We start from the raw sequence: 22,080 nt of genomic DNA, 5'->3' as shown, positions 1-22,080 counted from the left end.
CAGTCGGCTGAAAAATGGCTCCTCAAAGATATTCATGTCTTAATCCTTAGAATTGATAAATACCACCTTACATGCAAAAATTAAAGGTGATTAAGTTAAAGTTCAAGAAATGGAAAGACTGTCTTGAATTAACCAGGTAGGTCATAAATGCAACCACAGGTATCCTTAAAAGGGGGGAATGGGGAGATTTGACACACAAGGAGGCAGTGAAAGTAGAGAGCAGAGAGATTTGAAGATACTAGCCTTGACGACTGGGATGATGCAGCTGCAAGCCAAGGAACACCAGCAGCCACCAAAAACTGAACAACACAAGAAATACGTTCTCTAGAGCTTCTAGAGGGAGCATGCTCTCTGACACTTTGATTTCAACCCAATGATACTTAAATATCTTGTTACCAATTCCGTAAAATAAATTTGTTTTCAACCACCAAATCTGTGGTAATTTGTTACTACAGCTGTAGGAAACCAATACAGGGATTCAGAGAAAACACAGTGTGTGAAGGGAAATTTAGGCTACGCGGTCACCTTATGTCCCACCAGTTGTGTGATCCCCACGAGTCTGCCCCGAGGAAGCTTCAAACGAATAACTGACACTTGCTGCGGATGGTACAGATCTGCTCTACCACCTTAGAGCCTGGGAAGGCACCAGGACGCACCCTTACTTGCCACAGACATGGCAAGCACCACTGCTCGTTCCGGCTCAGGAGGCCTGATCAGAAGAGCACTTTCTACTACTGCGGAATCCTCACAACTCCGTTCCTACATTATTTCCCCTTGTTTTACAAAAAAGCAACTCAAAGCTTGGAGAGCCACAATCAGTGATCTCGGCTGACTAAGGGTCAGGGTCCACAGGAGGTCCCCACACTAGCACCAGGCTCGCTACAGTTCCCTCCCACCTTTCAGCGACAGGGTCAGCCCGGACGGAGGAAACAAAGAGCATCGCTGGTATAAGCACAAAACCGGAGCGCGCTTAACATATTCCATCTCACGCTCCCTCGCCTCAGAACGACAGAGGACTGCCCTCTGCAGCCGCACCGCTGCGCAGCACTCTCCCACCGCGCAGGTGCGCGCAGCTGCTTCCGCTGGAGGCGGGGCCGGGGTATGAGGCGGGGCTTCTTTGGGGGGGGTGCCCAGGAACTTGGGCGGGGCTACCACTGGAGGCAGGGCCGGGACCGGAGGCGGGGGGGGGGGGGGGGGGGTTGGAACGCGGGGGGCGGGGCTACCACTGGAGGCGGGGCTGAGATGTGTTGGGGGGCTATGGGCTGGTCGGCCCTCTGGGCGGGGCTGCTGGGGGAAGTTGAGATACGTCCGCACTCCTCTGCCTGGCGATGCAGCGGGAGCGTTGCTCTGCCTCCGCAAGCCGGGAGCCGCCGTGGGAGCCAGGGTCGGGCGCGGTGCGAACCCGCCGCTTCCTGCTCGGCCTCTACCTGGTGGGCTTCCTGGTGAGTGCGAGGCGCTGGGCGAGCGCGGGGCTTCGGGACCTGGACTCAGAACCTCCACCCCCAGCTCTGAGTCTTGCAAGCCCAGCCCAGCCAGGACCCCGGCCTCTTGAGCCCCTTTTTGCCTTCACCCTCACCCCTTTCTCTGCTGGCCCTGGCCCGCGCCCCGGGGTGGCCCCAGGTATCCACCCCAGTGGTGGCCGCTGGTGCTGGGGGCAGCCTCTGTCCTGACCAAGGTAAGGGATGTGGCTGTGGAGCAGCAGCGCTTTCTCCTTGGATTTACTGGTTGGCTTGATATGAACTGTGCACATCCGCTTTTCCACACAGTGTTTGTATATTGCACGACACAGGTTCCGGTTCCGTTTCATTATGGCGTGTGTGTGTGTGTGTGTGTGTGTGTGTGTGTGTGTGTGTCCCTGATTCACTCCAGAATTATTTCCAACGTGGACTGGAAAGCTAAGTGTGTCGCAGGGAAAGTCATCCATCCATGCCTGCAACCATTAATCAAATACTCATGGAAGGTAGAGTGTCTGCCTTGTGGCAGGAGCTCTGCTTTGCAACTTCAGTATTGTAATACTCGTCTCCTGACAGCGGAGATGTTGCAGTCTTACTAGTGAGCTTGTGTCCTGTCCATCACCTTCAGGGGGCTGACCTGCCTCTTCACTCCTCACCTCCTGGGGCTAGGCCTATTGTTGTACACCAGTCCCAGTTGTGAGCTAACCCAAGGCAGAACAGAGCTGGAAGCATTTCCTCTTTGGGCAAAAGGAGCTGGTTGAATAAGCTGTCAGTGGGAGAAGGCCTTGAAGATCACATTGATGGCACCGTTTCCAGGTCCCCCAGTTCAGCTGCCCATTCCCTGGAATTAGGAGTCAGGACCCCCAGGCATGTAGGAGGGGCGCAGAGAGGCTGGCTCCATCTCCTCCCTCCAGCAGGGTATCCAGCGGTCCATAAAGGCTCTCTCTTGAATGAAAAGTTAAGATCATGAAGAAAGTGTTTTTCACCAAATTGCTGGGCACGCAGAATCAGGTGACACTGATTCTGTATTATATGAATACATGGGATGGATGAGGAAGCAAACCCTTCACTCTGGGCCTAAGGAACATTTACATGCATGCTCTTTCGTTCAGTTCAGGCACGTTTATAGGTGAATATAAGAAAAACTGTATGTGTAGGTATCTCTCTCTTCCCCTTAGCCAGTTGTAGCAGGTAACCAAGGGAGGTGAGGACAAGAATGAAACCTAAAGGGAAAGCTAATAGTCTTCTTAATAGCTCATGATACTTTCCAACAGGATCCTTTATTATCCTCAGCATGCAAGACAGGAGAGAGATGTTTGGGCTTCCTTGTGTGCCAGGCTTTCTCAGCCATTGTGTCACTCTGTGGGCATCATGGTTCACCAAGAAGGTGTTATTACACCTCTTCTTTACAGATGACTGTGTCAGGACATGGTGACACTGAAACCTCCAAAGCACACTAAGTGGTGGAGCTGCCGTAGAGATGGTGTCTGACCCAAAGCAGTGCACTTTCTCTGACTTGTTTGTAAAACACTTCCTCCCCAGGGGAGCCCACCCAATGCCCAGGTGCTGTCTCCTTGCTACTGTCCTGAAACTTTTTTCTCAGCTGGTACCTTGGAGGCCACCAACTGCAGGTTCTAGCATGGTAGTTGCCTTCTCAAAGTTCAGAAGGAAATTGTTATCTTTAAGCAAGTGCTGCTTCACCAATCAATATGGACTGTCCTGCCCTTCTTTTCTACTTCAGTATCTGGGTTTTTTGATAATCTGATTTTTGTTTTTATATGAGGAGCTTGTGTTGACCACCTATCTTGAATCTCAAGTCTCAGCTACAGAGAAGCTAAAGATGAAATTGATCCTGGGTCAGGTAATCCAGGCATTTACAGGCAGTACCTGTCATACCACATTACATTTGGAGCCCTCCTCCTGGCCTTATCCAGGATAAGAATGGCATACTCTGGAATACAATTGCAATACCTTGTTTGCTGAGAAGGTTAGAAGCTGGGTTATTTTTGAAGTCGGTTTATAATTTCAGAAGCACCACTTTAAAACTTTAAAAGCCACAGTTTCTAACCCAAGCCATCCTTGTTTGTTTCCTCTTAGGATTTGTTTGGAGTCAGCATGGTCATCCCTTTGTTGGGCCTTCATGCCAGGTCACTTGGAGCAAGTCCTACTGTGGCTGGCATCGTAGGTGAGTGGGCAACTGATCAGCTTCAGAGCACTGAGTTTTAAGCACCCGCAAACAACTCAGCCTTTATTGCCAAATGATGTCCAAAGGCAAGTGGGAAACAAGATAAAATGAATTTCTAAAGTATTTTTAAATACTACTCTGGAGCAAATATAATTCCTCTCTACTCTGGACTGCCGAATTCAGAAAAGTTTTGGGTTTGAAAATGTGTTAACCCCACACCCCTTACTGGCACTGATGTGACCAGGACTGACTCTGTGTCCCCAGGGAGCTATCTGTGCATGCTGGAGGGCAGGGATGGCCGCTGCCTGCAAGAACCCGTTACCTGAGGGTGGACACCAGAGACTTAATCTGCAGAGCTCACACCTGCTGGAAAAGCTGGAGCTGAGCCTGGCAGATCAGTCACAAGCTTCCCACACCACCAGCAGCACATCTTGGAGGACTGTGGATACCTCTGGGTTTCCAACTGAAAGTCATCAATTTACAACCGAGACAGGAGTTGGGGTTTAGGAGTGCACTAATTAACAAGAAATCCTTATGACTAGCAGTGCTTAATTAAATTCACAAGCTGGACAAGTAGATGTTCTGGAACAGTTTTGTACATTGCCTTTGTCAAATCCAAGTCCATGCCAGGATTGATAATCCTCTGACAAATGTATTTTAAATTATACTGGATTATGAGCAGCATGGAGATTTCTACAAAAAGCAACAGGACATATTATATGATAAGGAACGTAATAGAATTCTGTAAAACTGTGATTTCTTTATAACATTATGCAATTATATGTACTGTGATCAAAAATAAAGTGAATGTTTAACACACTTATCTCATTATTCTTGCCACTTTCTGTAACAGTTCTGGAAGTCCTCTTTTGTGAATGCCTTTAGTTGTCCTGTCTTGGCTGCCTTGGTTACCTGAATCAATTCAAAAACATTTACCTTTCATGGTCATTTTGACTTTGGGAAAGAGCCAGAAGCTGCACAGTGCCTGATCTGGTGAACAAGGTAGATGACTTTGATCACACCTCATAAAGACACTCAAGAAACAGGACTTCCAAAACTGCCTCAGAAAATGGCAGTGAGATAAGTATCCAAGAACTTGAGAGAAGTTCTCAATCAATGAGATAAGTGTGTTCAAAGAGAAGGGAAAGATTTTGAGAGGAATTCATAGCAATGTGTTGGGTTTTTTGTTTTTTGTTTTGGTTTTTTGAGACAGGATCTTGCTATGTAGTCCAGGCTGGCCTCGATCTCACGGCAGTCCTCCTACCTCAGCCTCCAGAGTGCTAGGATTGCAGGCATGCACCACCACACCTGGCTAATGTGTTTTTTACTGTAAGGAAATTTTTTAAATTTAGATATTTTCCATGTATTTTGACCGTCCTTTGTAAAATGGTAAAATGTTAAAAGAGATGAGTCAGTATTAAGATTTTAAGACTCAATATAATTTTTCTAAGATTCAGCTATCTCCTCCCCTCTGTGCATGTTTGTAAGTTGGAGCTACACAGTTCTCATGGAACCGAAGGAGGACTTTCTTTCAGGACCCCTGAGCTTGACCCTCACTTTTATGCTCCCTCTGTTTACCCTCTGTTTTATTTTGAAGACTTTCTATTAAAAATTATATTACTTACACTCTTCCAATTGGAAAAAATGTGGGGCATTTTCCTTTTCCTTTGCTAAAACTTCTGCCCTTCTGCTTTTCTATTAATTGTTACCACTTTGATTCATATTTATAACAGGTTCACCTGATTTTGCTGATGTTATTTTTTTGTTTCTTTTGTTTTTGGCAGGCTCCTCCTATGGCATTTTGCAGCTCTTCTCTAGCACGTTGGTGGTAAGTCGTCCTCTGTCTGTAGTGTTTCTGGAGATCCTAGGCCTACATCTCTGAGGACCATGCTTGCTGGCTGTAGTAATGGAGGACTTGAGATTGACCAAAGGTTATTGGAACATGCAGTGTAGTTAGGTCAAACAGGATCCTCTCATTGCCCATTCTTTTTATTTGGTCCAAGAGAAGGCAGAGGGCTGAAGGGTTTAGATGCTGTCTGCTGGGAAACTGAAGGAGTTGGGTAGACCTTAGATGAGAAGGAGTTAAATTGTAGCATGTTCCTTTCATGAGTCCCTGCTAACTTCTTCCTGGAGAAAAAAGTTATCACCAACAGAAGTTATTATCAATTTTATTTTTTCCTTAACTTCATTGACAGTCATTACATCCACTTAGGTTTCTAGGATTCTGCTTGAAGTTGTGCCTGTTTAACTACATGCCTTATCTTTAAGACTTACACGAATAGACAGAAGCCGAGTGTGTGGCTGGTTGTATGTCTGCCGTGGAGGACAGAGGTCCAAGGTGACCCTGCCACTCTGCTTCTGACTATCCCCTGGGTAGAAGTGTGGACCCTTCATGACCACCCTCTCCTCTCTCCCTCCTGCTGGCTGCTGACACCAATCTGATTCGGAGACCTCAGTGTCCAGTGGTCCAGACAGTTTTGTAGTTGTTACTTTGGTCTCATGGATTGACCATTGATGACTGGTCTGAATTAAGCTGGCCTGGGGCTCTCACATTTAGTGAGCATGATGGAAGTATTCTGCACCCATGTTTCCTGAGAGTGGCTTCATTGTAAAATATGGTGTTTTTTTTAAGAAAAATTCATTAGGATCTTATATTGAACTTCTAAATGAGTAAATAGCTACTTCCCTGATTTATTTTTTCTTTTTCTACTTCCACAGCCCTTTCTGAGACAGTCTCCCTAAGCACCTAATTTTTCCAGGCTGGTCTGGAACTTTCTATCCTCTTGCTTCATCACCCCACCCAGGTTTATCCTTTTAAAAAAAAGTATTTCCTGTGTTAAATTTGCATAAAGACAACAGTTTTATTCTCATTTAACTACAACCCTGCAGTGTAGTTTGGCATCTCCATTCTTATAAGAGGAAATTAAGAATCACAGAATTTCAATAATTTGACTAAGTCAACTGGCTTCAGTATCCAGACTCTGTCCTGTCTACACTCCTGCTATTAACTTTTATTTATTTATTTGTTTGTTTGTTTATTTATTTATTTTGGGAAAGAGTCACCTGTCATTGCCTTAATGATCTGAGACAGTAGACAGAGCTAGGGTTACCAGGCTCTACAGCATTTCATACCCTTGGGAGCAGAACTTGGGCTGGACCTCCTGAACCCTCTGCTGTGTTGGGAAAGTCACCCACTTGTTCTTGCTGTGTGCAGGACTGAAGCATCTAGGCCAGGGTGCACATTAATCATCGGGTTTCCTCCCTCGCCCGCTGGACTCTGGCCACCCTGACATAAGGACTGGGTATCACTGGTTGTTATTTGTTACTAGCACTTATTACAGCACCTGGCTCAGGGTCAGCATTTTATGATTGTTAATTTTTATTGCCAACCCTCATCCTACCCGCTTTTTCAGATTGATCCTTTGTCTTATGCTTGTGCCTACAAAGCACATAATTTCATGGATCTTGATTTAATTGGAATTTAATAAAAATCTTCCTAAGAAGTTCTTCAAATAGAGAAGTAGCTAATTCCAATTTCCTATTTGACCAATACTTTTATAAGTACATATTTTAATTATGTTTTATAAAAATATGTTCTAAGAAGAAATGTCTATGAAGAAAGGTTGCCCCCTGTATGTTTTTGATGTAAGTATTTTCATAAAAATGGCTAACATTTATTAAGTATTTATTGTATATCAGGCCCTGTTTGCTGCACTTTGTTTAAGTTTCCTAGTCATGAGCCTCAGGGGTGTGGGGTGACACTAATGACTCCCTTTATATTAAGCTCTGAGTGTTGATAGGGAAAAGAATCCAAGGCCAATAACATTCCTGTCTTACAGGTAGAGACACTGAAGTGAGGGAAGGTAATCTGTATAGCAGAGGTTTTGGTGTGCAAAGGGACAGCTCAGAGTGGAGCTGGCAACCAGGCAAGGGCCAGCGTGTGTCAGCCGACGATTCTATCACCCCAGAAGCACAGAAAGTCAATGACTCCCAACTCGGAAGTTGGGGAGATTTCCAAAGGCCACTGAAAAGAGTTAGGAGTCAGGATTGGTGATATTTGTGTAAGGGTGACAATATTTTGGAGGCTCTGGATGTTTCTGAGAAAAACATTAATGACAGTTTATATCTTAGATCTCTAGGGTCCTTGAGAAAGAGAGACACATCAGGACAAAGGGGGAGGAGCATGAACAGTGCAGTTTGCTTTCCCTGAGGAAGAGAGGCTGGCAGAGAAGGAGACGGTAGAGCCAAGGTGGGGTGTTTTGGCTGTCTCTGAGGACAGGGACACAGGAGGTAATCTTAGGCACCTCCTAGCCTGGACTGACCATGCCTTGCTCTGGGGTGATGGGACACACACACACACACACACACACACACACATACACAACACCTATGACCTTGCCCTGCCTGTTCTCAGACTGTGCCCTGGGGCTCATACAGTCCTTAGGTAGTTGTATTTTGTTTTTGTTTGTGTTTTGTTTTGTTGAAACAGGGTCTTGTTACCTAGTTCAGGCTGGCCTTGAACTCACTGTGATCCTCCTGCCTTAGCCTCTGATGGCTGGGATTTCAGGCATGTGCCACCACACCTGGCCCTAGCAAGTAGTATTTTAAGGCTTTTAAACATTTCCTGGAAACCAAGGAACAATAATGATGCTTTCCTAATTACACTGATTTGGGATATAGATCTTTTAAAAGAATAATTTGTATGTATCAAATACCTAAAATTAGGCCATTCATTTATCCTAACAACCTAATACCAGAGCTCTATTCTAAGGATATTTCCAAGAATGTTTTCAAACAGTTTACTATGAAGGTACTTATTGCAGTATTATTTTTCTCTTTGACAAATTAAAAAGAACCAAATATCTAATAAAAAGATTTGTTACTAGTAGTATGTAGTACACTGATAGCATGATTTAAAATGGTAGTAATGGCAAACTTTTAATGACATGTGGTGATGTTCAGATCATACTGTTAAGTAAAAAAGTGAGTTACAACATAGAATACTATATGACCATTTTCTTTTAAAAATTTTTAAGTTACTGCAAAATGATTACATTCACCCTGGGAAATAGGCCCATGTACTGGCCTTAATCCTTTTTATTCCCCTATGACCATTTTCTTAAAACTACACCACATGTAACTTTGGGATCATGAGATATTTTTAATAGCCTTCATTTCGCTTTTCAATATTTTGCCAATTTCTAAACAATGAACTGGTATCTGAGAAGTATAGTTGCACAAAAGAAGGAAGGCAGAAATAAGCCTTTGTGAATGATACTCCACCCTCTCACCAGCTGATTCCCAGCTGCCGGATCATCAGGCTTTATTTTTTTGGACCAAGAAAAGTGTGGTCTGTCCCCACTCACCTTGTGGGAGGACAGAGCAAATAACTACCTGGTGGATGGCATAGCAGAGCTGTGTGCCCCTGGGGACAGCAAGCCAGCCCCCCTCCCCCCCCAGAACTCTGGGTCCCTCTGTGGGGCTCTGCCAGGTAGTGGGTGTCAATACAGACCTGTGTCCCTCTCCTCAGGGCTGCTGGAGCGATGTGGTGGGAAGACGCTGCTCCTTGCTGCTGTGCATTCTACTCAGTGCCCTGGGCTATCTCCTCCTCGGAGCCTCCACCAGCATGTTCCTGTTTGCCCTGGCTCGAGTCCCTGTGGGTGAGTCTCTGCCCCTCTCTCTGTGCCCTTGAGTCCGGCCCTGCTGCCGCTGCCACTGGTCCCCAAGGAGAGCCCCCCACAGAGAATGTGGTCCTCCCCAGAGAATGTGACGGCAAGAGCTGCACCTTCAGCAGCTGTGATATTGGAGCACTGGGCTGGCATTCTGCTGCCTTAGCCAAAGCTGTAGACCTCGTAGCAGGCAGGTCTGGGAGTCCCCACAGACTGTCCCATGGGCACTGTGCCCACACCCGACCTACCTCCTTTCTGCCCCAGCTCTCAGCGCTGAGTAGAAATACTTGTTGTCTTTGGGCAGTACCATGATTTCTGTCCCCTCTCTGGGTGAAGTGAGCTTCTCACTTTGTACCCGGGCTACTGACTTCAATTGAGACTGGCCTGGATGGCTTCCTGCTCTGAGACTGCTCTTGACTATTACTCCCTTCTGAAGTGCTTTATTTAGTGCACTCCTTGAAACATTTCACTATTTGTAAATGCCAGTGGTATCTGGTGGCTGGGTGGTTATGGCAGAAGTGCTTTATGCCCTCCTGGCCTTTCCTGGTGGTCAGAGCCCTGGAGTTTCTAGTTTTCTTTCCTCACCTTGCCTGCTAGAGCCCAGCAGCCTTTTCAGCCCTGGCCCCCAGGTCTGCAGTGCTGGATGTCTGCCCGCATTCAGCTAGCTGCTTGGCCTAGCTTAGCACCTGGAAGGAACAGAATAGGTCATTTAGCAAACAGCTGATGCTGTGCTCATTTGGAAGTGCCCCACCATCTCTATGACGTGCATATATACTTAGAGTGTCATCTGAGTACTCCCTCCAAAATGCATACTGTGGCTTTTTGTTGACTAACATCTTGGCTCAAATGTGGCCCATGATCCTCACAAACCTATCACCATGCCCAAGCCCCAGACAGTAGCTGCTCCTTGGGCATCAGTGTTAGGTTTACCATGTGCCTTCAGTTTGGTTAGCAGTGTCTTTGTATATCACACACCCTGCCAGTCAGTGGTGTGCACTGTTCATTATCCCAAAGACAGATGAGAGAACCTGGCTTGTTATACAATGGCCAGAGGTTAATGGGGAGGATTGAAGTGATTTAATGTGAAAAGATTCTGGTTGAAAAGATGATAGCTTTGTTTTACCACCATCTCGATCTCATCAAACAAGGAGAGCTATACATAGCATCCTTTCTCACCAATACGGCCTTCTCAGTGTTTGGCTGCAAACAGTGGGACCTGGAGTGTCATCAGGCTTCTTATGCCCATGGTCAGTTGTGGATTCAGATCCTCAGGTCCTGACTGTGAATGTGCCTGTGAATGTGATACCTCATTTTACCTTCCTCACCTCTCAGAGACAAGGGACCACTCACTCGTCTTTGTGGTCACAGGGTGCTCACTGCACAGTCCTCCTGGGCACAGGTGAGTCCACATGGACTCAGAACCCATCTCAGAATTTCTGCAAGATGTCTTGGAAGTCATCCTCTATCCCAGCCCTTTGCCACATGTAAGGAAATGCATCTAGAGTTAGTCTTATTCCTACAGGTCTTGTCAGTTTGCTTCCAAAAGGGCTGGCTGCCTGGCTCATCCATATCTCATATTGAATCCTGGGCATCTTGGGGGAATCAACCCAGAATAAGCACAGTGCCATGTGGAATGAGTCCACTGGTGAGGGATCCACAGAGGCTACTGTGTCAGGTGCAGTTCAGAGTGATCTAGGTCACTCATAGCAGCCTGGCTGAATCCTTGCTGTGTATCCATCCGGACAGTGGGCATCCTGCTGTCAGAGTCCCTCAGCAGCTCCACAGGGGTCTCGGGTGTGTAGGAGTTAAACACATCCGCAGTCCTAGGAGGAAGATAAAGTCACATCACAGGTCGCAGGCAGGTTGGATAGCAGATCCGCCAGCTTCTTGCTGCAGAAGTAGAAGGCAGTTGGCGTTTGCCTAGATGAAGGCACCATCATCTTTCTGCTCACATCTAGTCCCCTTCCATGCTCTGTTCCTCTCCATAGCCTCTGTCACCTTTGGGTAGATCCACTGTGGGTTCCCCAGGAAAATCCAGGCTCTAGGAGGGCAGGAATCAATGTCTTTGTTGGGATCAGTGCTGGACACAGCAGGCATGCAGTCTTTTGCTCAGGAGGAGAATGGAAACAGAAATAACTCTGAAGGAAGTCACCATGATGGCAGTCAGATAACAGAGAGGACTGGAAGAGGCAGATGTCATGACAGGAAGCAGGCACTTGAGGGCTCAGGGGTTGTGTCATGGATCGCTCACCTACCACAGCTGTGGCATTAGGCCAGGAATCCAGTTCCGATGGGGTGAGACTTGCAGGCTTGGGGTTTCAAAGAAGATAGAGGTCAGATCTCCATCTTGGACAGAGACCAGGTGTGAGATCACAGGAGATATCCTTCTGGCCTGGGAAATGTCACGGAATATGTTTCCTGTCCCCTTACAGGTATTTTCAAGCACACCCTGTCCATCTCCAGGGCACTGCTATCTGATCTGGTGGTGGAGAAGGAGCGGCCTGTGGTGCTGGGCCAGTTCAACACAGCGTCGAGCGCAGGCTTCATCCTGGGCCCCGTGCTAGGTGGTTACCTGGCTGAGCTGGAGGGCGGCTTCCGCCTCACTGCACTCACCTGCTGCTCTGTCTTCCTGCTCAACGCCGGTAAGTGGCATGTAGTCATGGAAGATTGCTCTGCGGATGTTACTAAATTCTACCCACTCTCATTTCCTTATAATCTGGTTGTTTTTAGAATAGACATAGTCACTGATTAAAAATAAAGGTCACCTTGAAGAATCCTCATGCTTTTCTCCACTGTAGCTGTACCTGGCCGCTTCACCACCACCAGTGTGCATGGCCTCCTGCTCCTCCACAGCATTTATCTTTTATGTTTTTTAATGACCCTCCTAACAGGGATGAGGTAGCATTTATTGTGGATTTGATTTGCTTCATTAATGATGTTGAACATCTTTTCAAATACTTGTTGGCCATCCTTTGGCAAAATGTCTATTTCACCTCTTTGCTCATTTTTTAATCATGTCTTACATTTGCTGTTGAGTTGTAAGAATACCCGTATATTTTGGATGCTAACTTTTTATGAGATGTGGATCAGATTTGCAAATCACATACCCATCTACAGGTCACTTTTGCAAATTGTTTCCCATATGGTGCAGTAGCTTTCTAGTTTGATGCTGCCCCCTTTGTCTATTTATGCTCTTGCTGCCTGTGCTTTGGGGCTCAAATCCAAGAAACCATTGCCAAAGCCAGTTTTAAGATGCTTCTTCCCACTTTTGTTTTTCTGGGAGTTTTATAGTTTCAGTTTTTATGAGTTTCTTTTTAATATTCATTTTGAGTTTATTTTTATGTATGATATAAAATAGGGTCCACTTTCATTCTTTTATATAATAACATATTCTTTTAGTTTTCAATTAAATGAAAATTTGCTTTATTTTATGAGTATATTAAAAATTTAAATCAAATTATGGATGAAAGATAGAAAAGAAGAAAGAAAGAAAAGGATAGACTGCACTATCCCCTGCCCTGAGCAGACTCCTGAGGCCTCCCCAATGGTGTTCCCATGCTTACATAGCCTACACCATTGTGGGCAGTCACTGCCTTGCTGCCCCTTCCGTGTGCATCAGCCACACTGGCTTCCTGGTAAACCTCTTACATACCAGGCTGATTCCCACCCAAGGGGGTTGTCCTCGCTTCTTCTTCCACTGCCATATTCTTTCCACCTATCTTTCCAGGCTTTCTCTTCTTCCTATCATTCACACCTCAGATATTTGCTTCCTTAGACCTTGTAGGATCAGTCTTCATAGTACTTCTACTATATTCTGTTTGTTGCCCTGTCAAACACACGCACACACTGTAGTAAGCACACTCCAGAGGGCCAGGATTTTGTCAGATCTTCTCATTGCTGCTACTCCTACTCAGGACAGACTAGATATTCAATCATATTTGATATGTCAAAGACTTCTTCCTGGCCTATGGGCTCCTTGGAGGCTGGGCCAGGTGCCTAACACATCTTTCACGTTTGCCCAAGGAGTGGGGCATAGGCAGCCGCCATACTTTTCACTTCCCTGGTACAGGATCAGATCCCACTAGTTCAGCTTTTGAATTCCCACATTCAGGGAATGGTGTTGAGCAGTAAATTCCATGTTGAGTCAGGATCTCAGATTTGGGAAATGAAGTTCATGAGTTTTGTCTCAGTTTTTGTAAGATGAGTTGGTAGTTTTCTTTTTTTTTGTTTGTGTGTTTTTTGCTTGAATTTTTTCTTGGTACATTCTAGGTATACAATATGTTTACATTTATCATTGGGTGCCTGGACCTGTACATGATACATCTTGGTTTGTTTTTTTTTTCCTATTCCCATTCCCTGTCCTCCCTTCACACCCTCCACCCTTCCCTATTTGCAAACACTTTATTTCCATTTTTTACCTTTTCTCATAATTTTACCTTTCCCTTCTTACCTTTCCCCTTCCCCCTCCAACTTCCCCTATCCCTTTGGACCTTTTCTTCCTATTTCAGCTTATTAATTACTCGTTTTAAACCATATTTACACTTTCAGTTTCTCCCACTAGAAAAACTATTCGGTGTTTACTCATGTGTGTCCTGTTTATTTCACTTAAGAGTATGGCCTCAATATGCATCCATTTACCTATGAATGTCTCTAGTTTCTCATTCTTTATGGCTGAGTAGTACTCCATTTATTTAAGAAACCACATCTTCTTTATCCACTTCCCAGTTGATGGGCACTTGGGCTGCTTCCAAGATTTAGCTATTACAAACTGTGCAGCTATGAACATGGGTGCACATATATCACTGTGGTATGATTTTTTTAATTAAATTCTTTTATTGGTACATTTTAGGTACACAACACAATTACATTTCTCATTGGGAATTGTACCTTTACATAATGCATCTTGGTTCTTATTTTTTCCCCATTCCTAGCCCTCCCTTCACCCCCTCCACCCTTCCCTATTTACAAAGACTTTATTTCCATTTTTTCCATTTCTCAGCATTTTTCCTTTCCCTTCTTTCCTTTCCCCTGCCCCTCCCACTACCCCTACCCCTTTGGACCTTTTCTTCCTATTTTGCATTATCGATTATTCATTCTAATCATTGGTACATTTTAGGTATACAATATAATGACATTCATCATTGGAAATTTGCAACTTTACATAATCTCTCTTGGTTCTTATTTTTCACTCTTACCCAGCCCTCCCTTCAACCCCTCCAGTCCTCCCTATTTACAAAGATTTTGATCCTATTTTTCCATTTTCTCATATTAATCCCATTCCCTTCTATCCTTTCCCCTAGCCCTCCCACTTCCTTCCCCTTTGACCCTTTTCTTCCTATTTCACATTACCTATTATACATTTTAGTCCCTATTTACACTTTCAGTTTCTCACACCAGAGAAACTATTCAGTATTTATACATGTGTGCCCTATTTATTTCACTTAAGAGTATTGCCTGAGTTGGTAGTTTTCTGCAGGATCTTAACCTGTAACCTCAGCCAGGAAGGCAGGCCTGATGGGTTGGCATAAATCTAGATAAAATGACTTGAAGGACACGATCAGCTGGCATGGTCTGAACCAGCCCATATAAAGGAAGGTACCTGAATGTGAAATCATACCAAGTGCAAAGTCAGTGTATGTATCAGTTAGGGTTCCCTGGAGGAGTAGATTTAATATATAGAATATATAGGATATATAAAGGATTTAGAAGGTAGGTTTACAGTGGCTGCCTGCAGAATCAAGTGTGGGAGAGTGTAAAAGAGCTATCTGTGCACTGGAGAACTGGAGGGTCCAGTCAAAAATCGAAGGTCTGGAACTCACCACAGAGTCCCATGCGAGTCCCTGTTGGGAAGACAAAGGGTCTGTGCAGGAAGCCTGGAGAACAATATCCAAAGGCCATATTGATGTCTGGAGCTCCTCCAAAGTAGCAGAAGCCAGACTTCCTTCTCCTTTCCCATTTTATTACATCCAGGCTACAAGCCTTTTGGTTGGTGCCACTCACATCCAGGCTGGGTCTTTCCTCTTCAGTAAGTCCATCGTCTACACCCAGAACTGTGCTAAATTAATCCACTGGGTGTTTCTTATTCAAATTGACACCACCATGAACTGTCAGAGCATGTAAATAAAAGTGATCTTGGCGCTCTCCTTTGGATTTCCCAGTGAGAGTGCAGTTTAATTTTCTGCCCTAACTTAAGCCAAGGTGGGTTAAGAATACACTCAGCTGTAGATGTTTTCACCTACAAGGGCATAAAGTTATAGGGATTTCTTTTTCTCACTGAAGAAAACTGGGGCATGGTGGGCCTGGGCCGACACTGAGTATACAGAGGAGCCAGAGAAAGACCAGGCCAGGCAGCAGGAGGGTCCCCCCTCATGCAGTGCACACCGTACTGTGCTTTCCTTGTTCCAGCCTCACCACTTTTTCCTCTTCGATGATTGCACCCATTCTCCTCTGCCCTTTTCACTCCATCAGCTGCTCCTGTCCTGGCTCTGATCTGCTCTGTGGCCTTAGAAAGCCTTCTCTTGTCTTCCTTCCATGACTTCTATCTGGTTAGCAACTGAGACCCTGGGCTGTAGTCGACTCAGGTTCAAGGCTCCCCGCCCTGCCACTCACTGGTATGTGCCTTGGTCAAGCTGCCTCTGTGTCCCATGCTCTCATCTTTAATGTGGGATAGCAAAGCTCACAGCCTTGTTCTGGGGACTAGAAGAGGCTCTGCAGGCAAGCAGTTCACTCTCGCATCTTGCACGTGGTGAGCAACACAGTGGACGTCAGCAGCGGTCATCTTTATTGTTATAATTATATTAATTCTATCCTTACTGTTAGTCCATCAGTGACAGTTCTTTTGTGTTTTTTATTAATATTCTCTGAAGTATCCAAGGACCCCTTTAAAGGTAGAAATAGATGAAAAGTCCCAATCCATGTTCTCATGTGATTGGTTTTCTGTTGTAAGCATGTCTTGGCTGAAGCACTTACTCTGTTTTTTTTTGAAAAACCACACACAAAGACAAGGTTGGTACAGACAACATGAAATCACCCTGAGTTCAGCCACTGGTCCATGTTGAGCTTTTAAATCTGAAAGATTGAGAGACCAGTAGGGAGGTGTTGGAAGGATGTCATAGAATGGCAAGTTGGACTTCAGATTTAAGAAGGTTTTAGAGCATGCACTGGCAAGAAGTTTTTCTACCTGGATGGCACAGAATAAATAAAACAGCAGAGCCAGGAGCATGCCAGAGGCAGGAGGGTGCCAGGAGAAAGACTGAGAGGGTGCTGTAAGGCTGTGTCATGATTTATGATGATGGCATCCTGAGGTTTTGCATGTGTGACTGGAGAAACACAGTGGCCTTGCTGGGGGAGGACCCAATAGAGGCTTCCTGAGAGTCATTACTGTCAAATTGTCCCTGCTGCCTGTCAAGCCAAGATCTGTTGTTGCCAGGGTCCACAGCACTTGTGTCTCCCCAGCATGGCCTCCCATCGGAACCTGTTTGCCTGCTTACTTATCTGAGCCTCCTTAGGTTAAATTCTTTAAGGACAGGATATTGGCAGGCCTTGTCTTTCCTGTTATTGGATTCCTAGTATTGAGCACAGGGCTTAGCACATAGAAAGTGCTCTATAAATGTTGGATGTTGGGATGGATGGATGGATGGATGGATGGATAAATGGAAGGATGGATGGATGGATGGATGGGCAGTTGGTGGGTAGACAGAGAATTAGGAAATGTATGAAGTAAAGAAGTAAGTATAAGTTTAAATTTATAAGATGTTAAATATGAAGTGATGGGATCTAGAAAACTTCCATGGGCTTTGAGCTGGGGACAAAGTGACTCTATTGTATATAGTTTTGGTGTTTTTGTTTTGTTTTCTTTTAAACTGAAGAAGACATGCTTGAATCCTCATATCACAATAGGACTATGGGACTGGTGAAAATATTGGGATCAGAAATACAGACTAGTAAATCTAGTACAGAATAGAGATTAGTAACCTAGTACAGGTAACAGCTCCTTCCCTGGAGGTCTGTGGAAGTCCACACGCTCAGCCCTTTGACAAGTCTCACGCCATTTTTTTTCTTTTTTCAATTTTTCTGAGTCTATGTTTGCAGTATAATGATTACATTCGTTGTAGGTAGTTGGTTTACACACATGACACAGCTTAATTCTTTTCTCATTCCCTCTCCCTCCCTGCCCTTCCTCCCCCCTCCATCTCTTGGTCCCCTAGCTATTTGCAAAAGATCTCTCTCCCTGTTTCCTACTATCTGTCTTTTATTTTGCCCTGTGATATAGCTATACTTGGATTTCTCATGCAAGAGGAACCATGCAATGATTTTAGCTGTGTGTCTGATTAATTTTGTTCAACATCGTGGTCTCAAGGTGCATCTCTTTACCAGGTCTCATTTGGCTCTTTCCTTGGAGTGGCACAGAAGTCAACAGGACAGAGAATGGCCCAGGATGGGTTAAGGACCAGTCACTGTCGAGAAGGACAGACCCTGAGCCTCAAAGAGCAGCCACCAGCCCCACGGCCACAAAGACTGCTCCTCCGAGCCCCTGGATGGAGGTCAGGTTGGCCTTGCAGGATGCTCAAAGCCTGGTGTGCTCCGAGATGGGCGACATCCTTCTCGTGCGCCTACTCATGGGGGTGGCAGTGATGCTGTACCATAGCAACTTTGTCCTGGCACTGGAGGAGCGCTTCGGGGTGCAGCCTCGGACCTCAGGCTACCTCATCAGCTATAGCAGTGCCCTGGGTGCCCTGGCGGGCCTCATCCTAGGCCCCATCCTCCACTTCTATAGACACAACTTGCACACGGCCCTGCTACACTCCAGTGCTCTCACCTGTGCACTGCTGCTGCTCCATGCCTCGGCTGGCACTGTGGCCCTGGTGGTCCTGACCTCTACACTCCTGTCCTTCTCCACTGCCATCGGCAGGACCTGTGTCACTGACCTACAGCTGACTGTGGGTGGTGCCCGCGCAAGCGGCACTGTCATCGGCGTGGGACAGTCAGTGACTGCTGTAGCCCGCATCATTGCTCCTCTCCTCTCAGGAGTGGCCCAGGAGCTCAGCCCCCGTGGGCCCCCCGGTCTTGGGGCTGGCTTAGCCTTGGTAGCTGTTCTTATAATGTTGTTCAACAAACCTCACTCTGGGGGTGCTCGGAGTGGGAAGTTAAAAAGTGAGTAGGACACACTTGGACAATTGGCAGTGTTCAATCGGGGCCAGTGGCCACAATGAGAAAGAAAGTATGGAAGGGGCCAAGGCTGTAAGTGAGTCATTTGTATGTGGCATGCTCTAGCCCTGCAGTTATGTTTGTGGGATGATTGGAAGTCATAGGGACACTTGGAAAGTTAGGATTAGACCAAAGCTTTGCCAAGAGGGACCATGTACAATGTTTACCTGAAATACTCTCTTCTGGACCAAACAATTAAACCTTCCAGTTGAAAAAAAGTTCCTGGCTGCATGAGAGGGAATGGCAGTGGAACCACAGCTCTCGATGTGTGGGAGGAGGAAGAAGCCATGACCGCATGCCCACCGAGAAGTAGGCCAGCACATTAGGGATGCACTGGTCCCCTGGAGCTTCCCATTGTGAAAATCCTAGAGAAGCTTCTGGATTAAACCAGCCGGCAAAGCCAGGCCTGGTAGCACACACCTGTAATCCAGCCCTCAGAGATACTAAAGCAGGAGGATTGCAAGTTCAAGCCCAGCCTGGACAACTTAGCAACTTAGTGAGATCCTGTCTCAAAAGGGCCAAGGCCCTGAGTTTAATCCCCAATACCAAAAAAAAACCAAAACAAAACAAAACAAAATGCACATTTTTATGCAGATTAAGGGTCCATGGTATTCCATACAGGCCATCTAGGAGAAGCATGGTTCCATAGGATTCATGTTCAAAGTCATGTCCTTTATTTCATTTTAATTTTGTGCCCAGAAAGAGCCACATTGAGCCACAAGCAATGTTGGGCCTGCCTTTTCCCGAGCCTTCTCTAAACTTCCATTTCATTAGCAGCACCCAGGGGGCCAGGGCCAGGCCCCAAGAAAAGTCTGTGCCAACTCAGGGAGGCACCGGCTGGGCACGCTGACCACTGGGGCAACATTGATGAGATTAAGAATGACAAAGACCCCTTTCCTCACACACTGCCAAGGTCCACATTCCTTTTGATCCTCTTAATTAGCCCACTAAGATATTATTCCCATCTCCAACCGAATGCACATGACATATGATTGTAAATGAAATTTTAATACACTAATTTGTTGCAATATTAATATTTATTGTTTGTAAATTCCATAGTTTTAGAAATTGTATGTGTGGGGTAAACTTAAGTATTTATGACCATTAGAATTATGTTTTAGTTTGAACATTGTCCTTTTTCTCACCTGGCTGCAAGAAACATAATGAACTTTTTATTGTAGAAATAACAATGTGAACTTTCATACAAAAGCTATGTGCTGAGAGACGGAAATGTGGTATGAATGGCCTTTTCCTTAAGGAGCATGCTAAGTGTCATGGAGATCAGACTCAAAAGGACAGAAATCTGGGGTTTATGCAATGAAATAGAAATTCGGGAATTTCTGCAAAGATTGATTTTCCCTCACTCTTAGAAATACATGAGTTTCCTAAAAGTTCTTAAGTTTGGCCATGTTTTTATTTTTAAGATCATAGCACTTTATTTTTGAAGTTAAAGCCTGTGAACTAGTGAGGCTTTGTGAATTGACCAGGCATATGGAAATATTGAAAACCAAAGATGGATCCTTGTAGAAACATTTTTGTTACTGTACATTGGTGACTTTAGCATTCTGTTAACATGGTGTTCTTCCTAGTACATGTCTCTCGCAGTCTTCTACATTGTCCAGTGTCCTGCTGTTCACAGTGTGGTTGGCCACCACATGCGCATCTAGGGCCGTGGGGGACAGGCCACTCACCCTCCCACAGACTCCTAGAGACCCTTTAACAACCATCCAGCTGATCCAGTTGTGCAGTAATGCTTGAAAAGCACTGTTCCATAATCTGTATTGTTTGTGGACTGGAAACTCAGGGAAAATAAATGTGTTTAATATTGGTGCTATTGTGTCCTCTAAGGTCTCGAGTAATTCTGTGACCCTTCCTTAACCATCAGTAAAACATCTCTTCTTAGAGTTCAGTCTAATATTCTTTGGGATCTTGTCTGCCTGGAAGCTTCCTGGAGGGAATGGCACTCTTTGCTGTATTAGGGCGGCCACAGCTAGAAAGCATGAGGGGGTAAGGCTTGGGGCTGGGCTCTGGAGGCCTGGCTCTGTCCATTGTGCCAAGGCATACCTGCCCTCGTGTCCAGAGGGACAAGTAAAGGACAGGCAGGGGTGCCCAGCCACTGGGGCTACACTGAAAGGCCTCAGCCCAGGCTGGGGGTCTGGATGGAGAAGACTCCTCCAGGAGTCAGCTGGAGCCCACAGAAGGGCTGGGACCTGCTTGCATGCCCTGCACCTCAGGAACCTGGCTTGTGCATGTGCCTTAAGGGACAGGTGAACTGGAGGAGGGCAGGACAAGGGGGCCCTCAGGGCGGTCCCCGGGAGCTGCTGTGACACCCAGGTGTGTGATCTGGGCAGAGCTAGTACTACATCAGACAGGCTACTGGTGAGTGTCCAACACTCTGCCCCTTCTGGGACCACCTGCAGAGAATGGGTGCGCATTTCTAAGAGCAGGCACTGCAGCACAGGCAGGATGCTTCTGGAGCACTTCCTGTCCTCTCCTGTGGACCCTGCATCATGCAGAGACCCGGCAGGCTTGCTGCAGCCCTGGCTAGAGTAATTCAGGCATTTGGGCAGCTGCATTCAAAGAACAGAACAGTTTGGGATGCACAGCAAGCTTACAGGAGGGCGATGCCCAGATCTGCCCAGACCTGCCCAGCAAACTGAGTGACCCAGCTCCTCCTGCACAGGGCGCCAGACCTAACGAACCTCTACTCAGTCCTAATTTTTTTCCTGAAGAGTTTGCCAGTTTCTTAATATTTGTCAAAAATAAAATCTCTTTGAAATTATAGTTGTTCTTTACTCTAATAAATTTGTATGTTTAGAAGCCATTATTATGTCCTGATATAAATTTGATGTTTACAACCATTACATAGCATCAAATATGTTCAGAATCTGAAGTTTATACTGCTGGCCAGTAGAGTAGTTTTGAGATAACATCATAGAAGATTTATTTCTAATTAAGCAGATGCACAAATATAGACCTTAAAACATTTTCTCTATAGTTCTTTTTTTCCCAAAAAGATCATCTAAACTCACCAGACATCTTATAGACAGCTCTCTATGAAAACAGTAATAGTCAAAACAAGGCTTTTCCTGAGTCAACACATTGTAAGAAATGGTGCTGAATCTTATTTTGAAGAGTTTTAAGAGAGCTTGTGTTGTTCCTTAAGTGGGCAAGATAATTATAGACATTAAGGAAAAGCATTAATTACTACTAATAACATGTAACATAAAAGTGAATTGTACAAATCTGGTGTACATGAAGACTTACATTGCTGTCAGTCTTGGTTTAAACTGTACCACCTCTTAAGAAAAAATCCTTCTTCCAAGAATACACTGTGAGGGCTGGGGATTTAGCTCAGTGGTGCGGTCACCTGCCTTGGGAGCGCAAGTTCCCAAGTTCAATCCTCGGTAACAATAACAACAAAAAAGAATACACTGTGAGAGAAAATAATAGTTAAATGTTGCACTTTATAACATGGATGAGAGATAGCCTTTTATCAGGTTTACCAGAAATCTCTCCCTCAGTTCCATACCTGTTATGGCTTGTGTCCTCAAAGCCTCATCTG

General features: G+C 45.4%; 1 protein-coding gene across 1 annotated transcript; it reads left to right on the top strand.

The window, feature by feature from the left end:
• The first annotated feature begins 1,227 nt into the window (after nt 1-1,227).
• Nucleotides 1,228-20,347, top strand: Slc67a2 (solute carrier family 67 member 2). The gene is made up of 6 exons (XM_004844474.3): nt 1,228-1,442; nt 3,552-3,639; nt 5,424-5,467; nt 9,170-9,299; nt 11,741-11,950; nt 17,685-20,347. Exons 1-6 carry the CDS (start codon nt 1,329-1,331, stop codon nt 18,467-18,469), a joined length of 1,371 nt encoding a protein of 456 aa, XP_004844531.2. The 5' UTR covers nt 1,228-1,328; the 3' UTR covers nt 18,470-20,347.
• Nucleotides 20,348-22,080: the final 1,733 nt, after the last annotated feature.

This window comes from Heterocephalus glaber, unplaced genomic scaffold (assembly GCF_053883595.1).
Source record: "Heterocephalus glaber isolate CG9 unplaced genomic scaffold, H.glaber_assembly_v1.0 deba00000470, whole genome shotgun sequence".
Taxonomy (NCBI): Eukaryota; Metazoa; Chordata; class Mammalia; order Rodentia; family Bathyergidae; genus Heterocephalus; species Heterocephalus glaber.
Note: the sequence above shows the minus strand (reverse complement) of the source record. Positions and strands in the feature narration are given on the sequence as shown.

Bases quoted from the DNA above. Each gene is read 5' to 3' on its own strand.
- Slc67a2 (XM_004844474.3), top strand. From the start codon at position 1,329: ATGCAGCGGGAGCGTTGCTCTGCCTCCGCAAGCCGGGAGCCGCCGTGG. The intron at 5,468-9,169 runs GTAAGTCGTCCT...CCCTCTCCTCAG, and splicing joins TCTTCTCTAGCACGTTGGTG to GGCTGCTGGAGCGATGTGGT. The intron at 11,951-17,684 runs GTAAGTGGCATG...TCTCTTTACCAG, and splicing joins TGTCTTCCTGCTCAACGCCG to GTCTCATTTGGCTCTTTCCT.